The sequence below is a fragment of the Salmo salar genome, chromosome ssa18, assembly GCF_905237065.1.
Source record: "Salmo salar chromosome ssa18, Ssal_v3.1, whole genome shotgun sequence".
Classification (NCBI taxonomy): Eukaryota; Metazoa; Chordata; class Actinopteri; order Salmoniformes; family Salmonidae; genus Salmo; species Salmo salar.
The window spans coordinates 82,954,962-82,979,104 of NC_059459.1; the positions used below are offsets into that span (position 1 = coordinate 82,954,962).

General features: G+C 43.6%; 1 protein-coding gene across 1 annotated transcript; it reads left to right on the plus strand.

Moving 5' to 3' along the window:
- Positions 1-7,422: 7,422 nt before the first annotated feature.
- zgc:85858 (stress-associated endoplasmic reticulum protein 1) lies at positions 7,423-22,315 on the plus strand. Its single transcript, XM_014156854.2, has 3 exons — positions 7,423-7,709; positions 13,395-13,470; positions 21,197-22,315. Exons 1-3 carry the CDS (start codon positions 7,626-7,628, stop codon positions 21,235-21,237), a joined length of 201 nt encoding a protein of 66 aa, XP_014012329.1. The 5' UTR covers positions 7,423-7,625; the 3' UTR covers positions 21,238-22,315.
- The last annotated feature ends 1,828 nt before the right edge of the window (positions 22,316-24,143 follow it).

A 24,143-nucleotide genomic window follows, 5' to 3' on the forward strand; every position in this document is an offset into this window, starting at 1 on the left:
TTTGAGTAAAGCCAGAGTTTCTATGTATGAGGATGACTCAACACTATACACATCAGCTACTACAGCGACTGAAATGACTGCAACACTCAAAGAGCTGCTGTCAGTTTCAGAATGGGTGGAAAGGAATAAGTTAGTCCTAAATATTTATACAGCTAAAAGCATTGTGTTAAAGACAAATCATTCATTAAACCTCAACTACATCCTGTAATAAATAATGTGTAAATTGAGCAAGTTGAGGTGACTAAACAGCTTGGAGTAACTCTGGATTGTAAACTGTCCTGGTCAAAACATATTGATACAACAGTAGCTAAGATGGGGAGAAGTCTGTCCATAATAAAGCACTGCTCTGCCTTCTTAACAACACTATCAACAAGGCAGGTCCTACAGGCCCTAGTTTCTACCTTCTTAACAACACTATCAACAAGGCAGGTCCTACAGGCCCTAGTTTCTACCTTCTTAACAGCACTATCAACAAGGCAGGTCCTACAGGCCCTAGTTTCTACCTTCTTAACAGCACTATCAACAAGGCAGGTCCTACAGGCCCTAGTTTTGTCGAACCTGGACTACTGTTCAGTCGTGTGGTCAGGTGCCACAGAGGGACTTAGGAAAATTGCAATTGGCCCAGAACAGGGCTGCACGGCTGCACCTTGGATGTACACAGAGAGCTAATATTAATAATATGCATGTCAATCTGTCCTGGCTCAAAGTGGAGGAGAGATTGACTTCATCACTATTTGTATTTATGAGAGGTATTGACATGTTGAATGAACCGAGCTGTCTGTCTAAATTACTGGCACACAGCTCAGACACCCATACATACCCCACAAGACATGCCACCAGAGGTCTCTTCACAGTCCCCAAGTCCAGAACAGACTATGGGAGGAGCACAGTACAACATAGAACCATGACTACATGGAACTCTATTCCACATCAGGTAACTGATGCAGCAGTAGAATCAGATTTAAGAAACAGATGAAAATACACCTTATGGATCAGCGGGGACTGGGAAGAGACACACACACACAGAAACAGACACACCTACACATGGATATCAGCTGATGTAAGAAGGGATATGAATAAATTGACACATGCATACAAACACACGATAACATACACACTATACACACACGTACACATGGATTTTGTGTTGTAGATATGTGGTAGTAGAGCAGGGGTCTGAGGGTACACAGTCCGGTTTTGAAATCTGTTATGAATGTATTGTAATGTTTTTAAAATTGTATAACTGCCTTAATTTTGCTGGACCCCAGGAAGAGTAGCTGCTGCCTTGGCAGGAACTAATGGGGATCCATAATAAACCCCAGGAAGAGTAGCTGCTGCCTTGGCAGGAACTAATGGGGATCCATAATAAACCCCAGGAAGAGTAGCTGCTGCCTTGGCAGGAACTAATGGGGATCCATAATAAACCCCAGGAAGAGTAGCTGCTGCCTTGACAGGAACTAATGGGGATCCATAATAAACCCCAGGAAGAGTAGCTGCTGCCTTGGCAGGAACTAACGGGGATCCATAATAAACCCCGGGAAGAGTAGCTGCTGCCTTGGCAGGAGCTAACGGGGATCCATAATAAACCCCAGGAAGAGTAGCTGCTGCCTTGGCAGGAGCTAACGGGGATCCATAATAAACCCCAGGAAGAGTAGCTGCTGCCTTGGCAGGAGCTAATGGGGATCCATAATAAACCCCAGGAAGAGTAGCTGCTGCCTTGGCAGGAACTAATGGGGATCCATAATAAACCCCAGGAAGAGTAGCTGCTGCCTTGGCAGGAACTAATGGGGATCCATAATAAACCCCAGGAAGAGTAGCTGCTGTCTTGGCAGGAACTAATGTGGATCCATAATAAACCCCAGGAAGAGTAGCTGCTGCCTTGGCAGGAACTAATGGGGATCCATAATAAACCCCAGGAAGAGTAGCTGCTGCCTTGGCAGGAACTAATGGGGATCCATAATAACCCCAGGAAGAGTAGCTGCTGCCTTGGCAGGAACTAACGGGGATCCATAATAAACCCCAGGAAGAGTAGCTGCTGCCTTGACAGGAACTAACGGGGATCCATAATAAACCCCAGGAAGAGTAGCTGCTGCCTTGACAGGAACTAACGGGGATCCATAATAAACCCCAGGAAGAGTAGCTGCTGCCTTGACAGGAACTAACGGGGATCCATAATAAACCCCAGGAAGAGTAGCTGCTGCCTTGGCAGGAACTAACGGGGATCCATAATAAACCCCAGGAAGAGTAGCTGCTGCCTTGGCAGGAACTAACGGGGATCCATAATAAACCCCAGGAAGAGTAGCTGCTGCCTTGGCAGGAACTAACGGGGATCCATAATAAACCCCAGGAATAGTAGCTGCTGTCTTGACAGGAACTAATGGGGATCCATAATAAACCCCAGGAAGAGTAGCTGCTGCCTTGGCAGGAACTAATGGGGATCCATAATAAACCCCAGGAAGAGTAGCTGCTGCCTTGACAGGAACTAATGGGGATCCATAATAAACCCCAGGAAGAGTAGCTGCTGCCTTGGCAGGAACTAATGGGGATCCATAATAAACACAAATGGATCTGGTCTGTCTCTCTGCATGGATCTATCCTGTCTCTCTGCATGGATCTATCCTGTCTCTCTGCATGGATCTGGTCTGTCTCTCTGCATGGATCTGGTCTGTCTCTCTGCATGGATCTATCCTGTCTCTTTGCATGGATCTATCCTGTCTCTCTGCATGGATCTATCCTGTCTCTCTGCATGGATCTGGTCTGTCTCTCTGCATGGATCTATCCTGTCTCTTTGCATGGATCTATCCTGTCTCTCTGCATGGATCTATCCTGTCTCTCTGCATGGATCTGGTCTGTCTCTCTGCATATACTTTTGCATGGATCATGTTCTCTGCATGGATCTATCCTGTCTCTCTGCATGGATCTGGTCTGTCTCTCTGCATGGATCTATCCTGTCTCTCTGCATGGATCTATCCTGTCTCTCTGCATGGATCTATCCTGTCTCTCTGCATGGATCTGGTCTGTCTCTCTGCATGGATCTGGTCTGTCTCTCTGCATGGATCTGGTCTGTCTCTCTGCATGGATCTATCCTGTCTCTCTGCATGGATCTATCCTGTCTCTCTGCATGGATCTGGTCTGTCTCTCTGCATGGATCTGGTCGGTCGTATCCAACATTCATCCCTGCAAGAATTTAAATTCTGCATAATGTCACAGCACACTGGGTGAAAAGGTCCATATCAGGGGACATCTTTACATGACATGTTTGATATTCTACAGAATACAGACCAGTTCCAATGTTACTGTTACTACTACTGCTACTGTTACTAATGTTACTATTACTACTACTACTACTACTACTGTTAATACTGCTACTGTTACTACTACTACTACTGTTACTACTACTACTACTGCTACTACTACTACTACTACTACTGCTACTGTTACTAATGTTACTATTACTACTACTACTACTACTACTGTTAATACTGCTACTGTTACTACTATTACTACTGTTACTGTTACTACTACTGTTACTACTATTACTACTGTTACTGTTACTTTTGCTACTGTTACTACTGTTAATACTGCTACTGTTAATACTGCTACTACTACTACTGTTACTACTACTACTACTGCTACTACTACTACTACTACTACTACTGCTACTACTGTTACTACTGTTACTACTACTGTTACTACTATTACTACTGTTAATACTGTTAATACTGTTAATACTGCTACTGTTACTACTGCTACTGTTACTACTGTTACTAATGTTAATACTGCTACTGCTACTGTTAATACTGTTAATACTGCTACTGTTACTAATGTTAATACTGCTACTGTTACTAATGTTAATACTGCTACTGCTACTAATGTTAATACTGTTACTACTGATACTGTTACTATTGTTAATACTGCTACTGTTACTAATGCTACTGTTACTAATGTTAATACTGCTACTGTTACTAATGCTACTGTTACTACTACTACTACTGTTAATACTGCTACTTTTACTAATGCTACTGTTAATACTGCTACTGTTACTAATGCTACTGTTACTAATGTTAATACTGCTACTGTTAGTAATGCTACTGTTACTAATGTTAATACTGCTACTGTTAGTAATGCTACTGTTACTAATGTTAATACTGCTACTGTTAGTAATGCTACTGTTACTAATGTTAATACTGCTACTGTTAGTAATGCTACTGTTACTAATGTTAATACTGCTACTGTTAGTAATGCTACTGTTACTAATGTTAATACTGCTACTGTTAGTAATGCTACTGTTACTAATGTTAATACTGCTACTGTTAGTAATGCTACTGTTACTAATGTTAATACTGCTACTGTTAGTAATGCTACTGTTACTAATGTTAATACTGCTACTGTTAGTAATGCTACTGTTACTAATGTTAATACTGCTACTGTTAGTAATGCTACTGTTACTAATGTTAATACTGCTAATCTTACTACTGTTACTAATGTTAATACTGCTAATGTTACTACTGTTACTAATGTTAATACTGCTACTGTTACTATTACTACTGTTACTATTGCTACTGTTACTAATGTTAATACTGCTGCTGTTACTATTGCTACTGATACTACTGTTACTGTAACAGTGTAGGTTCCGTCCCTCTCTTCGCCCCAACCTGGGCCTCGAACCAGGGACCCTTGCACACATCAACAACTGACACCCCACGAAGCATCGTTACCCATCGCACCACAAAAGCCGCGGCCCTTGCAACGCAAGGGGAAACCCTACTTCAAGTCTCAGAGCGAGTGACATCACCGATTGAAACGCTATTAGCGCGCACCACCGCTAACTACTAGCCATTTCACACCGGTTACACTACTGATACTACTGTTAATACTGCTACTGATACTACTGTTAATACTGCTACTGTTACTAATGTTACTGCTACTGATACTACTGTTAATACTGCTACTGTTACTACTGTTACTATTGCTACTGATACTACTGTTAATACTGCTACTGTTACTACTGTTAATACTGCTACTGCTACTACTGTTAATACTGCTACTGTTACTACTGTTACTACTACTACTACTGTTACTACTACTACTACTGTTACTACTACTACTACTACTGTTACTACTACTGTTACTACTGTTACTACTACTACTGTTACTACTACTACTGTTACTACTGTTACTACTACTACTACTGTTACTACTACTACTACTACTACTACTACTGTTACTACTGTTACTACTGTTACTACTACTACTACTACTACTACTGCTACTACTACAACTACCGCTACTACTACTACTACTACTACTACTACAACTGCTACTACTACAACTACCACTACTACTACTACTGCTACTACTACCACTACTACTACTACTGCTACTACTACCACTACTACTACTACTGTTACTACTACTACTACTACTACTACTACTACTGTTACTACTACTACTGTTACTACTACTACTACTACTGTTACTACTGTTACTACTACTACTACTACTACTACTGCTACTACTACAACTACCGCTACTACTACTACTACTACTACTACTACTACAACTGCTACTACTACAACTACCACTACTACTACTACTGCTACTACTACCACTACTACTACTACTGTTACTACTACTACTACTACTACTACTACTACTACTACTGTTACTACTGTTACTACTACTACTACTACTACTGTTACTACTGTTACTACTGCTACTACTACTACTGTTACTACTGTTACTACTACTGTTACTACTACTGTTACTACTGTTACTACTACTGTTATTACTACTGTTACTACTACTACTACTACTGTTATTACTGTTACTATTGCTACTGTTTTTGTGGAGCGATGGGTAAAAATGTGATAGGAAAGCATCCAACAGGAAAGTGCGATTATTGCCAGGAAACAGAGACAGTGGAGCAGGTATTGCTACAGTGCAGGCAGTATTTTAAGGGAAAGAGAGAGGCTGAGATCTAGCATGAGGGAGAAGGGGATACAATAAATTAGTTTAAAGAGTATATTGAGTAGAACGTCATTAGATATAGTCTCAAATATTTTGTTATCTTTTTTTAAGAGCGACGGGGCTGGCAGGCAGGATTTGGTTTCTCCCTGTCTCCGCCACCCAGTACAGTAGGGGGCGGTAATGCACCGTAACGTTGGCTGCCAACCACTGATAAACCCCACCGAAGTTACGGTTTAATTTAACTTTAAACTCTGTATTGTTGGGAAACGTCGTAAGCAAACATTTTACGAAAAAGTACATTAGTTGTATTTGGTATGATGTGACAAATACAATTAGATGTTCTATTTGATAGGTTTTTTTATTAAAAGTATGAATTTCAGCACCGCAGTTGGAAATTTGTAAGTCGCTCTGGATAAGAGCGTCTGCTAAATGACTTAAATGTAAATGTACATTTTTACAAGAATAGAACTGATAGTGTCTCAATGTTGTAAATCCAGCTACCAGTTACCAAAACTCAACTCTGCCTCCACCACGAAACGGACGAGTTTAGGAAGATGTTTTTCAGTTACAGCGAAACCGGCATAGCGACGGTATATACACAGCTAAAATAAGTCCATGTAAAATACATTCCAACTGAATAGATACAACAACAACAACACAACACTGCTTGAAAATGCAAGCAAGTAGCCTGGTATTTCTGGCAACAACGTTCCTTAATTTTTTAATTTTTTTCACCTTTATTTAACCAGGTAGGCAAGTTGAGAACAAGTTCTCATTTACAATTGCGACCTGGCCAAGATAAAGCAAAGCAGTTCGACAACATACAAAAACACAGAGTTACACATGGAGTAAAACAACATACAATCAATGATACAGTAGACAAAAATAAGACTATATACAATGTGAGCAAATGATGTGAGATAAGGGAGGTAAAGGCAAAAAAATGCCATGGTGGCAAAGTAAATAAAGTATAGCAAGAAAAACACTGGAATGGTAGATTTGTAGTTTGAAGAAAGTTCAGAGATAAAATATAAATAATATGGTGCAAAGGAGCAAAATAAATAAAATAAATAAATACAGTAGGGGAAGAGGTAGTAGTTTGGGCTAAATTATAGATGGGCTATGTACAGGTGCAGTGATCTGGGAGCTGCTCTGACAGCTGGTGCTTAAAGCTAGTGAGGGAGATAAGTGTTTCCAGTTTCAGAGATTTTTGTAGTTCGTTCCAGTCATTGGCAGCAGAGAACTGGAAGGAGAGACGACAATTAAAACAGCTAGTTTCATTTAATTTGTGAAACGGGTCCCAGGGCAGGTTTGGGTTGTCCCTCCGCCACTCCACATGGTTTTGTGTCTATTATAGGGGGTCAGATAGAATAAACCCGACACCAGATCTGCCCCCAGGGCGCCTCACACTAGACCCTCACCACGTGATGAGGGTAGAAGCATCTACTTCCGGTAGCTAGCCTGCTAACACCAAGCTAACAACCGTTAGCCATCGCGAGCTGGACTCTTACAGCAGTTATCGTCTATTCCTAAAAAAAAAATCTAAATCAACAAACCGTCTCTCCCCCCCTTCTAGTCCTTTATATGTAAGTGATACGCCGGTGGTTGAGTTTGTGTATCGTCCATTTCGTGGCTTTGACACACCGATTCTCGACATGTCGGCGGTCCAACGGATGAAAGTGGCTAACGAGAAACACAGCAAGACCATAACGCAGCGAGGACACGTCCAGAAGACCACGGTTAGAATCTAGCTAGCTAACTAACATTAGCTGGCTAACAGCTCCACACACACACACACACACACACACACCGATAGCTACTAGCCTACCCAGGCAGCCGATAGTGCATGATCTAGAGCCCATGCACTATCGGCTGCCTAGGCTATGATAGCTAACGTTACCGGCTAACTAGTTGTCTATTCAATCAGCTGGCTATTCAAACTGAAAGCTCACTGTAACAAGCTGAAGCTAGCTACAAGCTGTCTACCTGGGAATCAAACTGATAGCTCACCATTCCACAGTGCTAGTAGTTAATTACATTTTTATAGTTCATAATCAAGAATAAAACAAATCTTAGATAAGACACGTTTTGGCTGCCGACATGTTAGCAAAGCAAGCTTGTCTATCTAGCTAGCTAGGGATTCTAATTTTGGCTGTCTTGCTAGCTAGTAATAACCCTTCGACTTAAGGTTGCGTTTCAAACTCAAAGTAGACAGCCCTCGATCCTAAATCCTCAGCCCTAAACCTTCAGCCCGTTTTTACGTCGTCAGATCCGAGTGTACCTTAAATGTCATTGCCCAAGCGAGGGAGAGAGATGATCTGAAGTAGAGCTTTAAAACAACCAACCTAAAGCTATTCATGTACCTAGTTAGCTAACGTATCTAGCTACCACTCCTGTCAGGTAGCTAGCTACAGTATTAATGTACCTAGTAAGCGAACGTATCTAGCCACCACTCCTGTCAGGTAGCTAGCTACAGTATTAATGTACCTAGTAAGCTAACACTCCTGTCAGGTAGCTAGCTACAGTATTAATGTACCTAGTAAGCTAATGTATCTAGCCACCACTCCTGTCAGATAGCTAGCTACAGTATTAATGTACCTAGTAAGCTACACTACTGTCAGATAGCTAGCTACAGTATTAATGTACCTAGTAAGCTATCGCTCCTGTCAGGTAGCTAGCTACAGTTACCCATAGCTGGCTAGCTAGCTACAGTTACCCATGGCTGGCTAGCTAGTTTTATAGTTTGGATAGCTAGCTACAGTTACCCATGGCTGGCTAGCTAGTTTTATAGTTTGGATAGCTAGCTACAGTTACCCATAGCTGGCTAGCTAGCTACAGTTACCCATGGCTGGCTAGCTAGTTTTATAGTTTGGATAGCTAGCTACAGTTACCCATGGCTGGCTAGCTAGTTTTATAGTTTGGATAGCTAGCTACAGTTACCCATGGCTGGCTAGCTAGTTTTATAGTTTGGATAGCTAGCTACAGTTACCCATAGCTGGCTAACTAGCTACAGTTACCCATAGCTGGCTAGCTAGTTTTATAGTTTGGATAGCTAGCTACAGTTACCCATGGCTGGCTAGCTAGTTTTATAGTTTGGATAGCTAGCTACAGTTACCCATAGCTGGCTAGCTAGTTTTATAGTTTGGATAGCTAGCTACAGTTACCCATGGCTGGCTAGCTAGTTTTATAGTTTGGATAGCTAGCTAGCTAGTTTTATAGTTTGGATAGCTAGCTACAGTTACCCATGGCTGGCTAGCTAGTTTTATAGTTTGGATAGCTAGCTACAGTTACCCATAGCTGGCTAGCTAGTTTTATAGTTTGGATAGCTAGCTACAGTTACCCATGGCTGGCTAGCTAGTTTTATAGTTTATATATTTTACAAAGCATCATGCTTTTTTTTCTTTCTGACATGCTGAAAATGCAGCCTGGTTTATTACATATGACACTTCGCAGTCACCAGAGTTTGACATGTGACTACAGTTTGTGTTTAATTGTGGGTCAGTGCCCAAAGTTGTCCACTCGCTCCCTCGAACTAAATCGAGGACCGGATGGGGGGGGGTGACGTTAGTGAAGTCCACCACCACTTTGGACGGGGATTCCCCCCGAGGGGGTAAAAATAACGGGTTAGGACTGCAGCTTTGGGGACATGATATCTATCAATGTTCATATAAACATTGTTGTGCTACATTACCCAACAAGTAGCTCATTTGCCAGTGAAATTGACTCTAGATATTTGACTAGTCAGTGGTCATTTTAAAGCAAGCTATGTGTTTTTGTCAAAGTTTAGATGTTATTACCACCACAACTCTAGCTAGAGCAAGGTGGATGATCCGTTCTAGCATTTACATTTACATTTTGAGTCATTTAGCAGATGCTCTTATCCAGAGCGACTTACAGTAGCGAATGCATACATTTCATACAATTATTATTATTATTTTTTTCTTTTTTCATACTGGTCCCCCGTGGGAATCGAACCCACAACCCTGGCGTTGCTCTACCAACTGGCATGTGGTTGGCTAGCTAACGTTTGATCACTACCTAGAGCTGATCACTACACTTCATACAGTGAATGTTTTGGTAGTGTTTTTCCTTACCTTAACCTCAGTCTCCTAACCTGCAACAACAACAGAAAGTAATGGTATCAAAGTGCCTACTGGCATAAAGCAGTTCCTCTGGATAGGAAATGTGCATAAAACCAGTCTAGTAATGCCAAACATTACAGTGAGTCCACCCGCAACACTAGCTTACTAGGGATTGATTCATTATGCAGTGTAGCTATATACTGTGACTTTAGTTATTTATACTTAAAAAAAAAAAAAATATTACATATCAAGTAGCGTAGCAATGAGGGGAAAAAAGTAGTGGGCTTGAGGATAAATTCAGCCACTACCCGATCTGCAATATTCACAGTAAATTAAATCCAAATTGATACCTCCCCTGGTCTCCTGAAATCCTCATTTTTTTGTGTGTGCAAATTATTTCACCACATCCTGTAGCTCCAGGTCGTGGGCCCAACTGTTTTCTACACTGAGTATTGCCAACCCAGACAGTGTTTCCTGAGACTTGCATTATACAGGGCATTCAGAAACTATTCAGATCCTTTGACTTTCTTCACATTTTGTTACGTTACAGCCTTATTCTAAAATTGATTAAATACATTTTAGCTAGCTCCATCACTCTGATAAACACGCGTGGTTAGGCTCAGCCAGGGAGATGTTAAACTAACCCCGTCTGATTACCTGACCCCTGACCTCCCCCAGGGAAACTAACCCCGTCTGACCCCTGACCTCCCCCAGGTAATCTGACCCCTGACCTCCCCCAGGTAAATTGACCCCGTCCGAATAGGGCTTTTGTTGGAAGCAGGGAAATTGCACGGCAACAGAACTAACGCTGAGAGTCAGTTGTCACTATTTTTCTTAAAATGCGAACAAACATTTTAGTTTAACAAACCTTCCAACTCTATGCACGATGAATACTTTGAACAATTTACAGAATAAAAATAAACATTTTACTGGGAAAACTGCAGATTCAATGTTTGTTACCGGAATTACGGTAAAATTTCCCTCAGGCTTTGTATCGGCACGGTCCGTCCTGTAAATGTGTTTCAGTGCTCTGTGGACGTGGGTAAAGTAGTCATAGAGTTGTAGGGTTTGTTGAACTTGGGATTTCCCTGCACTGCCTCTACGTCACTCTGGATAGGAGCATCTGCTAAATGATTCACATGTAATCTCACCCTGTCTCCCTCTCTCTGGTGTTAGCCCTGTGTTAACCCTGTGTTAGCCCTGTCTCCCTCTCTCTGGTGTTAGCCCTGTGTTAGCCCTGTCTCCCTCTCTCTGGTGTTAGCCCTGTGTTAGCCCTGTGTTAGCCCTGTGTTAGCCCTGTGTTAGCCCTGTGTTAGCCCTGTGTTAGCCCTGTCTCCCTCTCTCTGGTGTTAGCCCTGTGTTAACCCTGTGTTAGCCCTGTGTTAACCCTGTGTTAGCCCTGTGTTAGCCCTGTCTCCCTCTCTCTGGTGTTAGCCCTGTGTTAGCCCTGTGTTAGCCCTGTGTTAACCCTGTGTTAGCCCTGTGTTAACCCTGTGTTAACCCTGTGTTAGCCCTGTCTCCCTCTCTCTGGTGTTAGCCCTGTGTTAACCCTGTGTTAGCCCTGTGTTAACCCTGTATTAGCCCTGTATTAGCCCTGTCTCCCTCTCTCTGGTGTTAGCCCTGTGTTAGCCCTGTGTTAGCCCTGTGTTAGCCCTGTATTAGCCCTGTCTCCCTCTCTCTGGTGTTAGCCCTGTGTTAGCCCTGTGTTAGCCCTGTGTTAGCCCTGTGTTAACCCTGTGTTAACCCTGTGTTAGCCCTGTGTTAGCACTGTATTAACCCTGTATTAGCCCTGTCTCCCTCTCTCTGGTGTTAGCCCTGTGTTAGCCCTGTGTTAACCCTGTGTTAACCCTGTGTTAACCCTGTGTTAGCCCTGTGTTAGCCCTGTGTTAGCCCTGTGTTAGCCCTGTGTTAACCCTGTATTAGCCCTGTCTCCCTCTCTCTGGTGTTAGCCCTGTGTTAGCCCTGTGTTAGCCCTGTGTTAGCCCTGTGTTAGCCCTGTGTTAGCCCTGTCTCCCTCTCTCTGGTGTTAGCCCTGTGTTAGCCCTGTGTTAGCCCTGTGTTAGCCCTGTATTAGCCCTGTGTTAGCACTGTATTAACCCTGTATTAGCCCTGTCTCCCTCTCTCTGGTGTTAGCCCTGTGTTAACCCTGTGTTAACCCTGTGTTAGCCCTGTGTTAGCCCTGTATTAACCCTGTGTTAGCCCTGTCTCCCTCTCTCTGGTGTTAGCCCTGTGTTAGCCCTGTGTTAGCCCTGTGTTAGCCCTGTGTTAGCCCTGTGTCCCTCTCTCTGGTATTAGCCCTGTGTTAGCCCTGTGTTAGCCCTGTGTTAGCCCTGTGTTAGCCCTGTCTCCCTCTCTCTGGTGTTAGCCCTGTGTTAACCCAGTGTTAACCCAGTGTTAGCCCTGTGTTAGCCCTGTATTAGCCCTGTCTCCCTCTCTCTGGTGTTAGCCCTGTGTTAGCCCTGTGTTAGCCCTGTGTTAGCCCTGTGTTAGCCCTGTGTTAGCCCTGTGTTAACCCTGTCTCCCTCTCTCTGGTGTTAGCCCTGTGTTAGCCCTGTGTTAGCCCTGTATTAACCCTGTGTTAACCCTGTATTAACCCTGTGTTAACCCTGTATTAGCCCTGTGTTAGCACTGTATTAACCCTGTATTAGCCCTGTCTCCCTCTCTCTGGTGTTAACCCTGTGTTAACCCTGTGTTAACCCTGTGTTAGCCCTGTGTTAGCCCTGTATTAACCCTGTGTTAGCCCTGTCTCCCTCTCTCTGGTGTTAGCCCTGTGTTAGCCCTGTGTTAGCCCTGTCTCCCTCTCTCTGGTGTTAACCCTGTGTTAGCCCTGTGTTAACCCTGTGTTAGCCCTGTGTTAACCCTGTATTAACCCTGTGTTAACCCTGTATTAACCCTGTGTTAGCCCTGTCTCCCTCTCTCTGGTGTTAGCCCTGTGTTAGCCCTGTGTTAACCCTGTGTTAACCCTGTATTAGCCCTGTCTCCCTCTCTCTGGTGTTAGCCCTGTGTTAGCCCTGTGTTAGCCCTGTGTTAGCCCTGTGTTAGCCCTGTGTTAGCCCTGTATTAGCCCTGTCTCCCTCTCTCTGGTGTTAACCCTGTGTTAGCCCTGTGTTAGCCCTGTGTTAGCCCTGTGTTAGCCCTGTATTAACCCTGTGTTAACCCTGTATTAGCCCTGTGTTAGCACTGTATTAACCCTGTATTAGCCCTGTCTCCCTCTCTCTGGTGTTAGCCCTGTATTAGCCCTGTATTAGCCCTGTCTCCCTCTCTCTGGTGTTAGCCCTGTGTTAGCCCTGTGTTAGCCCTGTGTTAGCCCTGTGTTAACCCTGTGTTAACCCTGTGTTTCAGCGGGTGGTGAATGAGGAGAAGTCTCCTGTAGGTCCCTGGCTACTGGCTCTCTTTGTCTTTGTGGTGTGTGGATCAGGTAAGAGACTGTGTGTCGGAAGTTTACATACACTTTAGCCAAATACATTTAAACTCAGTTTTTCACAATAGTTAGATACATTATTACCCCAACAGTATTATAATTCAAAAAGTCTGACATTCAATCCTAGTAAAAATTCCCTGTCTTAGGTCAGTTAGGATCACCACTTTATTTTAAGAATGTGAAATGTCAGAATAATAGTAGAGAGAATGATTTATTTCAGCTTTTATTTCTTTCATCACATTCCCAGTGGGTCAGAAGTTTATATACGCTCAATTAGTATTTGGTAGCATTGCCTTTAAATTGTTTAACTTGGGTCAAACGTTTCGGGTAGCCTTCCACAAGCTTCCCACAATAAATTGGGTGAATTCTGTCCCTCCAAATTGACTCAAATTATGTCAATTAGCCTATCAGAAGCTTCTAAAACCGTGACATGCATACATGTACAGTTGAAGTCGGACGTTTACATCCACTAAGATTGGAGTCATTAACTGGTTTTTCAACCACTCCACACATTTCTTGTTAACAAACTATAGTTTTGGCAAGTCGGTTAGGACATCTACTTTGTGGATGTAAAAAGTGCACAGTCGAAAATGTATCCGTGTTCTAGAATATAGTGGATTCGGGAAAGTATTATTTTTTCCAATTATTTTTTTTTTACATTACAGCCTTTTTTTATTCTAAAATTGATTTAATTGTTTTGGTAAATGACCCAAAAAACTTTTATTTGCAAATGTATTAAAAATAAACTGAAATATCGCATTTACATAAATATTTATTCAGTACTTTGTTGATGCACCTTTGGCAGCGATTACAGCCTCGAGTCTTCTTGGGTATGATGCTACAAGATTGGCACACCTGTATTTGGGGAGTTTCTCCCATTCTTCTCTGCAGATCCTCTCAAGCTCTGTCAGGTTGGATGGGGAGCGTCGCTGCACAGCTATTTTCAGGTCTTTCCAGAGATGTTCGATCGGGTTCAAGTCCGGGCTCTGGCTGGGCCACTCAGACATTCAGAGACTTGTCCCGAAAACCACTCCTGCGTTGTCTTGGCTGTGTGCTTAGGGTTGTTGTCCTGTTGGAAGGTGAAACTTCTCCCCAGTCTGAGGTCCTGAGCGCTCTGGATCAGGTTTTCATCAAGGATCTCTCTGTACTTTGCTCCGTTCATCTTTCCATCGATCCTGACTAGTCTCCCAGTCCCTGCCACTGAAAAACATCCCCACAGCATGATGCTGCCACCACCATGCTTCATCCGTAGAGATGGTGCCAGGTTTCCTCCAGACGTGACACTTGGCATTTAGGCCAAAGTGTTCAATCTTGGTTTCATCAGACCAGAGAATCTTGTTTCTCATGGTCTGAGAGTCCTTTAGGTGCCTTTAGGCAAACTCCAAGCGGGCTGTCATGTGCCTTTACCTGAGGAGTGGCTTCCGTCTTGCCACTCTACCATAAAAGCCTGATTGGTGGAGTGCTGCAGAGATGGTTGTCCTTCTGGAAGGTTCTCCCATCTCCACAGAGGAACTCTGGAGCTCTGTCAGAGTAACCATTGTGTTCTTGGTCAGCCCTTCTCCCCCGATTGCTCAGTTTGGCCGGGCGGCCAGGTCTAGGAAGAGTCTTGGTGGTTCCAATCTTAATCCATTTCAGAATGATGGAGGCCACTGTGTTCTTGGGGACATTCAATGCTGCAGACATCGTTTGGTACCCTTCCCCAGATCTGTGCCTCAACACAATCCTGTCTCGGAGCTCTACGGACAATTCTTTCGACATCATGTCTTGGTTTTTGCTCTGACATGCACTGTAAACTGTGGGACCTTATATAGACAGGTGTGTGCCTTTCCAAATCATGTCCAATAAATTGAATTTACCACAGGTGGACTCCAATCAAGTTGTAGAAACATCTCAAGGATGATGAATGGAAACAGGAAGCACCTGAGCTCAATTTCGAGTCTCATAGTAAAGGGTCTGAATACTTATGTAAATAAGGTTTTTCTGTTTTTGTTTTTAATACATTTGCAAAATTTCTAAACAGCTGTTTTCGCTTTGTCATTATGAGGTATTGTGTGTAGATTTGAGGATTTAAAAAAATATATATTTTAGAATAAGGCTGTAACGTAACAAAATGTAGAGAAAGTCAAAGGGGTCTGAATACTTTCCCAATGCACTGTGGGATGAACTATGACTGTACACCGGTCAAACGCTTAACAACTACTCATTCAAGGTTTTATTTTTATTTTCACTTTTTTTCTGCATTGTAGAATAATATACAATATATTTTGATTTGTTTAACACTTTTTTTTGGTTACTACATGATTCCGTATGTGTTATTGTATAGTTTTGATGTCTTCACTATTATTCTACAATTGTATAAATGTAGTCAAAATAAAGAAAAACCCTTGAATGAGTAAGTATTGTAAAATGTTTGACCGGTAGTGTCGTGTGAAGTGGACAGCAGTATTTTATTTCCCTCATTAAAATGCAAATCAATTCATAACATTTTTGACATGTGTTTTTCTGGATTTTTTTGTTGTTATTCTGTCTCTCACTGTTCAAATAAACCTACCATTAAAATTATAGACTGATCATTTCTTTGTCAGTGGGCAAACGTACAAAATCAGCAGGGGATCAAATACTTTTTTCCCCTCACTGTATGTGTATATATGTATGTAGTATTCTATATAACTCAGTAGCCGGGGAGGAAGGAAACCACTCAGGGATTTCACTATGAGGCCAATGGTGACTTTAAAACAGTTACAGAGTTTAATGGCTGTGATGAGAGAACGGAGGGTGGATCAACGACATTGTAGTTACTCCACAATACTAACCTAATTCACAGAGTGAAAAGAAGGAAGCCTGTACAGAATAAAAATATTACAGAACACGCATCCTGTTTGCAACAAAGCACTAAAGTAATACTGCAACAGAAAATGCAGCAAAGCGATGAACCTTTTGTCCTGAATACCAAGCGTTATGTTTGGAGAAGATACAACACATTACGGAGTACCACTCTCCATATTTTGAACCTTTTGTCCTGAATACCAAGCGTTATGTTTGGAGAAGATACAACACATTACGGAGTACCACTCTCCATATTTTGAACCTTTTGTCCTGAATACCAAGCGTTATGTTTGGAGAAGATACAACACATTACGGAGTACCACTCTCCATATTTTCAAGCATGGTGGTGGCTGCATCATGTTATGGGTATGCTTGTCATCGTTAAGGACTGGGGAGCTTTTCAGGATGAAAATAAGTGGAATGGAGCTAAGCACAGGCAGAATCCTAGAGGAAAACCTGGTTCAGTCTGCTTTCCACCAGACATTGGGAGATGAATTCACCTTTCAGCAGGACAATAACCTAAAACACAAGGCCAAATCTACACTGGAGTTGCTCACCAAGAAGACAGTGAACATTCCTGAGTGGCCAAGTTACAGTTTTGACTTAAATCTACTTGAAAATCTAGAATTTTAAAAATAATAATGGGCAAATGTATTACAATCCAGGTACTTCTACAAAGTATTGCCTCAGGTGTAAATGAGAATTCTGTATTTCATTTTCAATAAATGTACCTGTTATCACTGTTATGGGTATTGGGTTTAGATGGGGTATTGTGTATAGATGGGGTATAGATGGGGTATTGTGTATAGATGGGGTATTGTGTATAGATGGGGTATTGGGTATAGATGGGGTATTGTGTATAGATGGGGTATAGATGGGGTATTGTGTATAGATGGGGTATTGTGTATAGATGGGGTATAGATGGGGTATTGTGTATAGATGGGGTATAGATGGGGTATTGTGTATAGATGGGGTATAGATGGGGTATTGTGTATAGATGGGGTATAGATGGGGTATTGTGTATAGATGGGGTATTGTGTATAGATGGGGTATTGTGTATAGATGGGGGTATAGATGGGGTATTGTGTTTAGATGGGGTATTGTGTATAGATGGGGTATAGATGGGGTATTGTGTTTAGATGGGGTATTGTGTTTAGATGGGGTATAGATGGGGTATTGTGTATAGATGGGGTATTGTGTATAGATGGGGTATTGTGTATAGATGGGGTATTGTGTATAGATGGGGTATTGTGTATAGATGGGGTATTGTGTTTAGATGGGGTATTGTGTATAGATGGGGTATAGATGGGGTATTGTGTTTAGATGGGTTATAGATGGGGTATTGTGTATAGATGGGGTATTGTGTATAGATGGGGTATTGTGTATAGATGGGGTATAGATGGGGTATTGGGTATAGATGGGGTATTGTGTATAGATGGGGTATTGTGTATAGATGGGGTATTGTGTATAGATGGGGTATTGTGTATAGATGGGGTATAGATGGGGTATAGTGTATAGATGGGGTATAGTGTTTAGATGGGGTATAGATGGGGTATTGTGTATAGATGGGGTATTGTGTATAGATGGGGTATTGTGTATAGATGGGGTATAGATGGGGTATTGTGTATAGATGGGGTATAGATGGGGTATTGTGTATAGATGGGGTATTGTGTATAGATGGGGTATTGTGTTTAGATGGGGTATTGTGTATAGATGGGGTATTGTGTATAGATGGGGTATTGTGTATAGATGGGGTATTGTGTATAGATGGGGTATAGATGGGGTATTGTGTTTAGATGGGGTATTGTGTATAGATGGGGTATTGTGTATAGATGGGTTATAGATGGGGTATTGTGTATAGATGGGGTATAGATGGGGTATTGTGTTTAGATGGGGTATTGTGTATAGATGGGGTATTGTGTATAGATGGGGTATTGTGTATAGATGGGTTATAGATGGGGTATTGTGTATAGATGGGGTATTGTGTATAGATGGGGTATTGTGTATAGATGGGGTATAGATGGGGTATTGTGTATAGATGGGGTATAGTGTTTAGATGGGGTATTGTGTTTAGATGGGGTATTGTGTTTAGATGGGGTATTGTGTATAGATGGGGTATAGATGGGGTATTGTGTATAGATGGGGTATTGTGTATAGATGGGGTATTGTGTTTAGATGGGGTATTGTGTTTAGATGGGGTATTGTGTATAGATGGGTTATAGATGGGGTATTGTGTATAGATGGGGTATTGTGTTTAGATGGGGTATAGATGGGGTATTGTGTATAGATGGGGTATTGTGTATAGATGGGGTATAGATGGGGTATTGTGTATAGATGGGGTATTGTGTATAGATGGGGTATTGTGTATAGATGGGGTATTGTGTTTAGATGGGGTATTGTGTTTAGATGGGGTATTGTGTATAGATGGGGTATAGATGGGGTATTGTGTATAGATGGGGTATAGATGGGGTATTGTGTATAGATGGGGTATTGTGTATAGATGGGGTATTGTGTTTAGATGGGGTATTGTGTTTAGATGGGGTATTGTGTATAGATGGGGTATAGATGGGGTATTGTGTTTAGATGGGGTATTGTGTATAGATGGGGTATTGTGTATAGATGGGTTATAGATGGGGTATTGTGTATAGATGGGGTATAGATGGGGTATTGTGTATAGATGGGGTATTGTGTATAGATGGGGTATTGTCTATAGATGGGGTATTTTTATTTTATCCAGTTTAAATTCGGGCTCTAACAACAGGGATATGAATCGGGAGTTTAAGGTGCAGGGTGGAGCTGGCTAGTAACAGTAACTAAGTTCAGGGCAAGGTACTGGGTAGAGGCTGGCTAGTAACTAAGGTTCAGGTCAGGGTACTGGGTGGAGGCTGGCTAGTAACTAAGGTTCAGGTCAGGGTACTGGGTGGAGGCTGGCTAGTGACTAAGTTCAGGGCGGGGTACTGGGTGGAGGCCGGCTAGTGACAGTAACTAAGGTTCAGGGCAGGGTACTGGGTGGAGGCTGGCTAGTGACTAAGTTCAGGGCGGGGTACTGGGTGGAGGCCGGCTAGTGACAGTGACTAAGTTCAGGGCAGGGTACTGGGTGGAGGCTGGCTAGTGACTAAGTTCAGGGCGGGGTACTGGGTGGAGGCCGGCTAGTAACAGTGACTAAGTTCAGGGCAGGGTACTGGGTGGAGGCCGGCTAGTGACTAAGTTCAAGGCAGGGTACTGGGTGGAGGCTAGTGACAGTAACTAAGGTTCAGGGCAGAGTACTGGGTGGAGGCTGGCTAGTAACAGTGACTAAGGTTCAGGGCGGGGTACTGAGTGGAGGCTGGCTAGTGACAGTGACTAAGGTTCAGGGCAGGGTACTGGGTGGAGGCTAGTAACAGTAACTAAGGTTCAGGGCAGGGTACTGGGTGGAGGCTGGCTAGTGACAGTGACTAAGGTTCAGGGCAGGGTACTGGGTGGAGGCTGGCTAGTAACAGTGACTAAGGTTCAGGGCAGGGTACTGGGTGGAGGCTGGCTAGTAACAGTAACTAAGGTTCAGAGCAGGGTACTGGGTGGAGGCTAGTAACAGTAACTAAGGTTCAGGGCAGGGTACTGGGTGGAGGCTGGCTAGTGACTAAGTTCAGGGCAGGGTACTGGGTGGAGGCTAGTAACAGTAACTAAGGTTCAGGGCGGGGTACTGGGTGGAGGCTGGCTAGTGACTAAGTTCAGGGCAGGGTACTGGGTGGAGGCTAGTAACAGTAACTAAGGTTCAGGGCAGGGTACTGGGTGGAGGCAGGCTAGTAACAGTAACTAAGGTTCAGGGCAGGGTACTGGGTTGAGGCTAGTAACAGTAACTAAGGTTCAGGGCAGGGTACTGGGTGGAGGCAGGCTAGTAACAGTAACTAAGGTTCAGGGCAGGGTACTGGGTGGAGGCTAGTAACAGTAACTAAGGTTCAGGGCAGGGTACTGGGTGGAGGCTAGTAACAGTAACTAAGGTTCAGGGCAGGGTACTGGGTGGAGGCTAGTAACAGTAACTAAGGTTCAGGGCAGGGTACTGGGTGGAGGCAGGCTAGTAACAGTAACTAAGGTTCAGGGCAGGGTACTGGGTGGAGGCTAGTAACAATAACTAAGGTTCAGGGCAGGGTATTGGGTGGAGGCTGGCTAGTGATGGCTGTTTAACAGTCTGATGGCCTTGAGATAGAAGCTGTTTTTCAATCTCTCGGTCCCCAGCTTTGATACACCTGTACTGACCTCACCTTCTGGATGATAGCGGGGTAAACATTCATAAAAAAATAAAATTATTTTTATACAAAGTTGGTTTTAAAACATTTTAAATGTAATTGTTCTGAAACCAAGCGCCGACCCAGGGGTTTAAATGTTTTCATTCATTACGCCAGATAATAGTTTTGTGTGCAGGACTCTGATGTTGGGAATGTTTGGGTGGAGCTGGTTCACAGACATCACAATGGACTCTGATTTGTATCTCTCTCTCCCTCTCTCTCCCCCCCTCTCTCTCTCTACCTCTCTCTCTCTCTCTGTCTCTCTCTCTCTCTCTCTCTCCCCGTCTCTCTCTCTCTCTGTCTTCTCTGTCCTCTCCCCCTCTCTCTCTCTCTCTCTCTCTCTCTCTCTGTCTCTCTCTCTCTCCTCTCTCTCTCTGTCTCTCTCTCTCTCTCTCTCTCTCTCTCTCTCTCTCCCCTCTCTCTCTCTCTCTCTCTCTCTCTCTCTCTCTCTCTCTCTCTCCTCTCTCTCTCTCTCTGTCTCTCTCTCTCTCTCTCTCTCCCTCTCTCTCTCTCTCTCTCTCTCTCTCTCTCTCTCTCTCTCTCTCTCTCTCTCTCTCTCTCTCTCTCTCTCTCTCTCTCTCTCCTACCCTCTCTCTCTCTCTCTCTCCCCCTCTCTCTCTCTCTCCCGCTCTCAGCCATCTTCCAGATCATCCAGAGTATCAGGCAGGGGTTGTGATGGTTGACACCCAGATCAGAGCCTCTTCCTCAGGGAGAACACCAAACAGACATCGGGCCCAGTGTTCTCCCTTTACTCATCCCCCTCCTCTCTGTGTCCAGTTAAACATTTTAGGGCTCCCCGAGTGGCGCAGCGGTCTAAAGGCACTGCATCTCAGCGCTAGAGGCGTCACTACAGACCCTGGTTCGATCCCGGGCTGTATCACAACCGGCCGTGATCGGGAGTCCCATAGGGGCGGCGCACAATTGGCCCAGCGTCGTCCGAGTTTGGGGAGGGTTTGGCCAGGGGTAGGCCGTCATTGTAAATAAGAATTTGTTCTTAACTGACTTGCCGAGTTAAAATAAAAAATGTTTTTTTTTTTTTTAACATCAGCTGACACACACATCATCCCCCTCCTCTCTCTTGTCATGTTGAACCTCAACTGATTCTACCTACTGTGAATTCGATCACCCCATCTCTTGTCATGTTAAACCTGTGAATTCGATCACCCCATCTCTTGTCATGTTAAACCTGTGAATTCGATCACCCCATCTCTTGTCATGTTAAACCTGTGAATTCGATCACCCCATCTCTTGTCATGTTAAACCTGTGAATTCGATCACCCCATCTCTTGTCATGTTAAACCTGTGAATTCGATCACCCCATCTCTTGTCATTCTACATGCTGTGAATTCGATCACCCCATCTCTTGTCATGTTAAACCTGTGAATTCGATCACCCCATCTCTTGTCATGTTAAACCTGTGAATTCGATCACCCCATCTCTTGTCATTCTACATGCTGTGAATTCGATCACCCCATCTCTTGTCATGTTAAACCTGTGAATTTGATCACCCCATCTCTTGTCATGTTAAACCTGTGAATTCGATCACCCCATCTCTTGTCATTCTACATGCTGTGAATTCGATCACCCCATCTCTTGTCATGTTAAACCTGTGAATTCGATCACCCCATCTCTTGTCATTCTACATGCTGTGAATTCGATCACCCCATCTCTTGTCATTCTACATGCTGTGAATTCGATCACCCCATCTCTTGTCATTCTACATGCTGTGAATTCGATCACCCCATCTCTTGTCATTCTACATGCTGTGAATGTATTGTCTCTCTCCAGGACTTTCTGTTTTAACAATAGCTTGGTCTGTATTGGTAATGTTAAAACATGAAATGTCTTCCGTAGTTCTTGAAAGAACCATTTTTTATTTATTTTTATTTTTATGGAAGGTTCTTGTCTTACTGCTGGTTCTCCTGTCTGATCTGATCTGTACTCTGTTAGTAGCACTGATCTCAGGTCAGTTTGGGGATTAGTTCCACTGATGGTTACTGTTGGGATGTAGGGGAGAGGAGACTGAATCTAGACCAGTGGTTATCTTGTTAGTCCAGTAGACTGACTGACTGCTGTGACATGATCTGTACTTGTTTTGATATCTCCCTTGTATGAACACAGCCCTCTGCCTCTCCCATCGCTCTGTTCCCTTATCCTGCCATCTCTCTCTCTCTCTCTGTCTGTCTGTCTGTCTGTCTGTCTGTCTGTCTGTCTGTCTGTCTGTCTGTCTGTCTGTCTGTCTGTCTGTTCGTCTGTCTGTCTGTCTGTCTGTCTGTCTGTCTGTCTGTCTTCGTCTGTCTGTCTGTCTGTCTGTCTGTCTCGTCTGTCTCGTCTGTCTGTCTGTCTGTCTGTCTGTCTGTCTGTCTGTCTGTCTGTCTGTTCGTCTGTCTGTCTGTCTGTCTGTTCTCGTCTGTCTGTCTGTCGTCTGTCTGTCTGTCTCGTCTGTCTGTCTGTCTTCGTCTGTCTGTCTGTTCGTCTGTCTCGTCTGTCTGTCTGCTCTGTCTGTCTGTTCTGTCTGTCTGTCTGTCTCGTCTGTCTGTCTCGTCCGTCTGTCTGTCTGTCTGTCTTCGTCTGTCTGTCTGTCTGTCTGTCTGTTCGTTCGTTCGTTCGTCTGTCTGTCTGTCTGTCTGTCTGTCTGTCTGTCTGTCTGTCTGTCTGTCCGTCTGTCTGTCTGTTCTGTCTGTCTGTTCTGTCTGTCTGTCTGTCTGTCTGTCTGTCTGTTCGTGTCTGTCTGTCTGTCTGTCTGTCTGTCTGTCTGTCTCGTCTGTCTGTCTGTCTGTCTGTCTGTCTGTCTGTCTGTCTGTCTGTCTGTCTGTCTGTTCGTTCGTCTGTCTGTCTGTCTGTTCGTTCGTCTGTTCGTTGTCTGTCTGTCTGTCTGTCTGTCTGTCTGTCTGTCTGTCTGTTCGTTCGTCTGTCTGTCTGTCTGTTCGTCTGTCTGTCTGTCTGTCTGTCTGTCTGTTCGTCTGTCTGTCTGTCTGTCTGTCTGTCTGTCTGTCTGTCTGTCTGTCTGTCTGTCTGTCTGTCTGTCTGTCTGTTCGTCTGTCTGTCTGTCTGTCTGTCTCTCTCTCTCTCTGTCTCTCTCTCTCTCTCTGTGTGTCTGTGTCCAGGAAGTTTTCAGTCTAGTTTTTAACTGTTTTACTGTCTTCAGTTGTCTTCTACACTGGCTGTTCTGTTACTGTACTATCTACGTGCTGAATGGTGTGTGTGTGAAGCAGAACACCCAGGGTGTGAACGTGTGTGTGTGTGTGTGTGTGTGTGAAGCAGCACTCCCTAGAGGCAGAACACCCAGGGTGTGTGTGTGTCAGACCTCCTCCCTCCTGTAAAACGCTATGCAAATGAGTTTTATACAAATAAAAGAGATTTTTTTTCTCTAAAGATGATTTTCTGGGTTTGTTTGTAAAGAATAAACACTATCAGGTCTATTTCCACAACTAAGAGCATTGAGGAGCGACGCTAAACCTCTCTGCCGTTTCCATGTTATGGAAGCTCACCGATTTCCATGTTATGGAAGCTCACCGATTGCACTCGTCTGTAGTGTTGCTCATGAAGACGTTTCAATCGCTTTTCTCAGAGTGTTTTAAA

Excerpts from the sequence above, each read along its gene's own strand:
- zgc:85858 (XM_014156854.2), top strand. The coding sequence starts at position 7,626 with ATGTCGGCGGTCCAACGGATGAAAGTGGCTAACGAGAAACACAGCAAG. Across the intron at positions 7,710-13,394 it reads GACACGTCCAGAAGACCACG|CGGGTGGTGAATGAGGAGAA; the intron begins GTTAGAATCTAG and ends CCTGTGTTTCAG. Across the intron at positions 13,471-21,196 it reads CTTTGTGGTGTGTGGATCAG|CCATCTTCCAGATCATCCAG; the intron begins GTAAGAGACTGT and ends TCCCGCTCTCAG.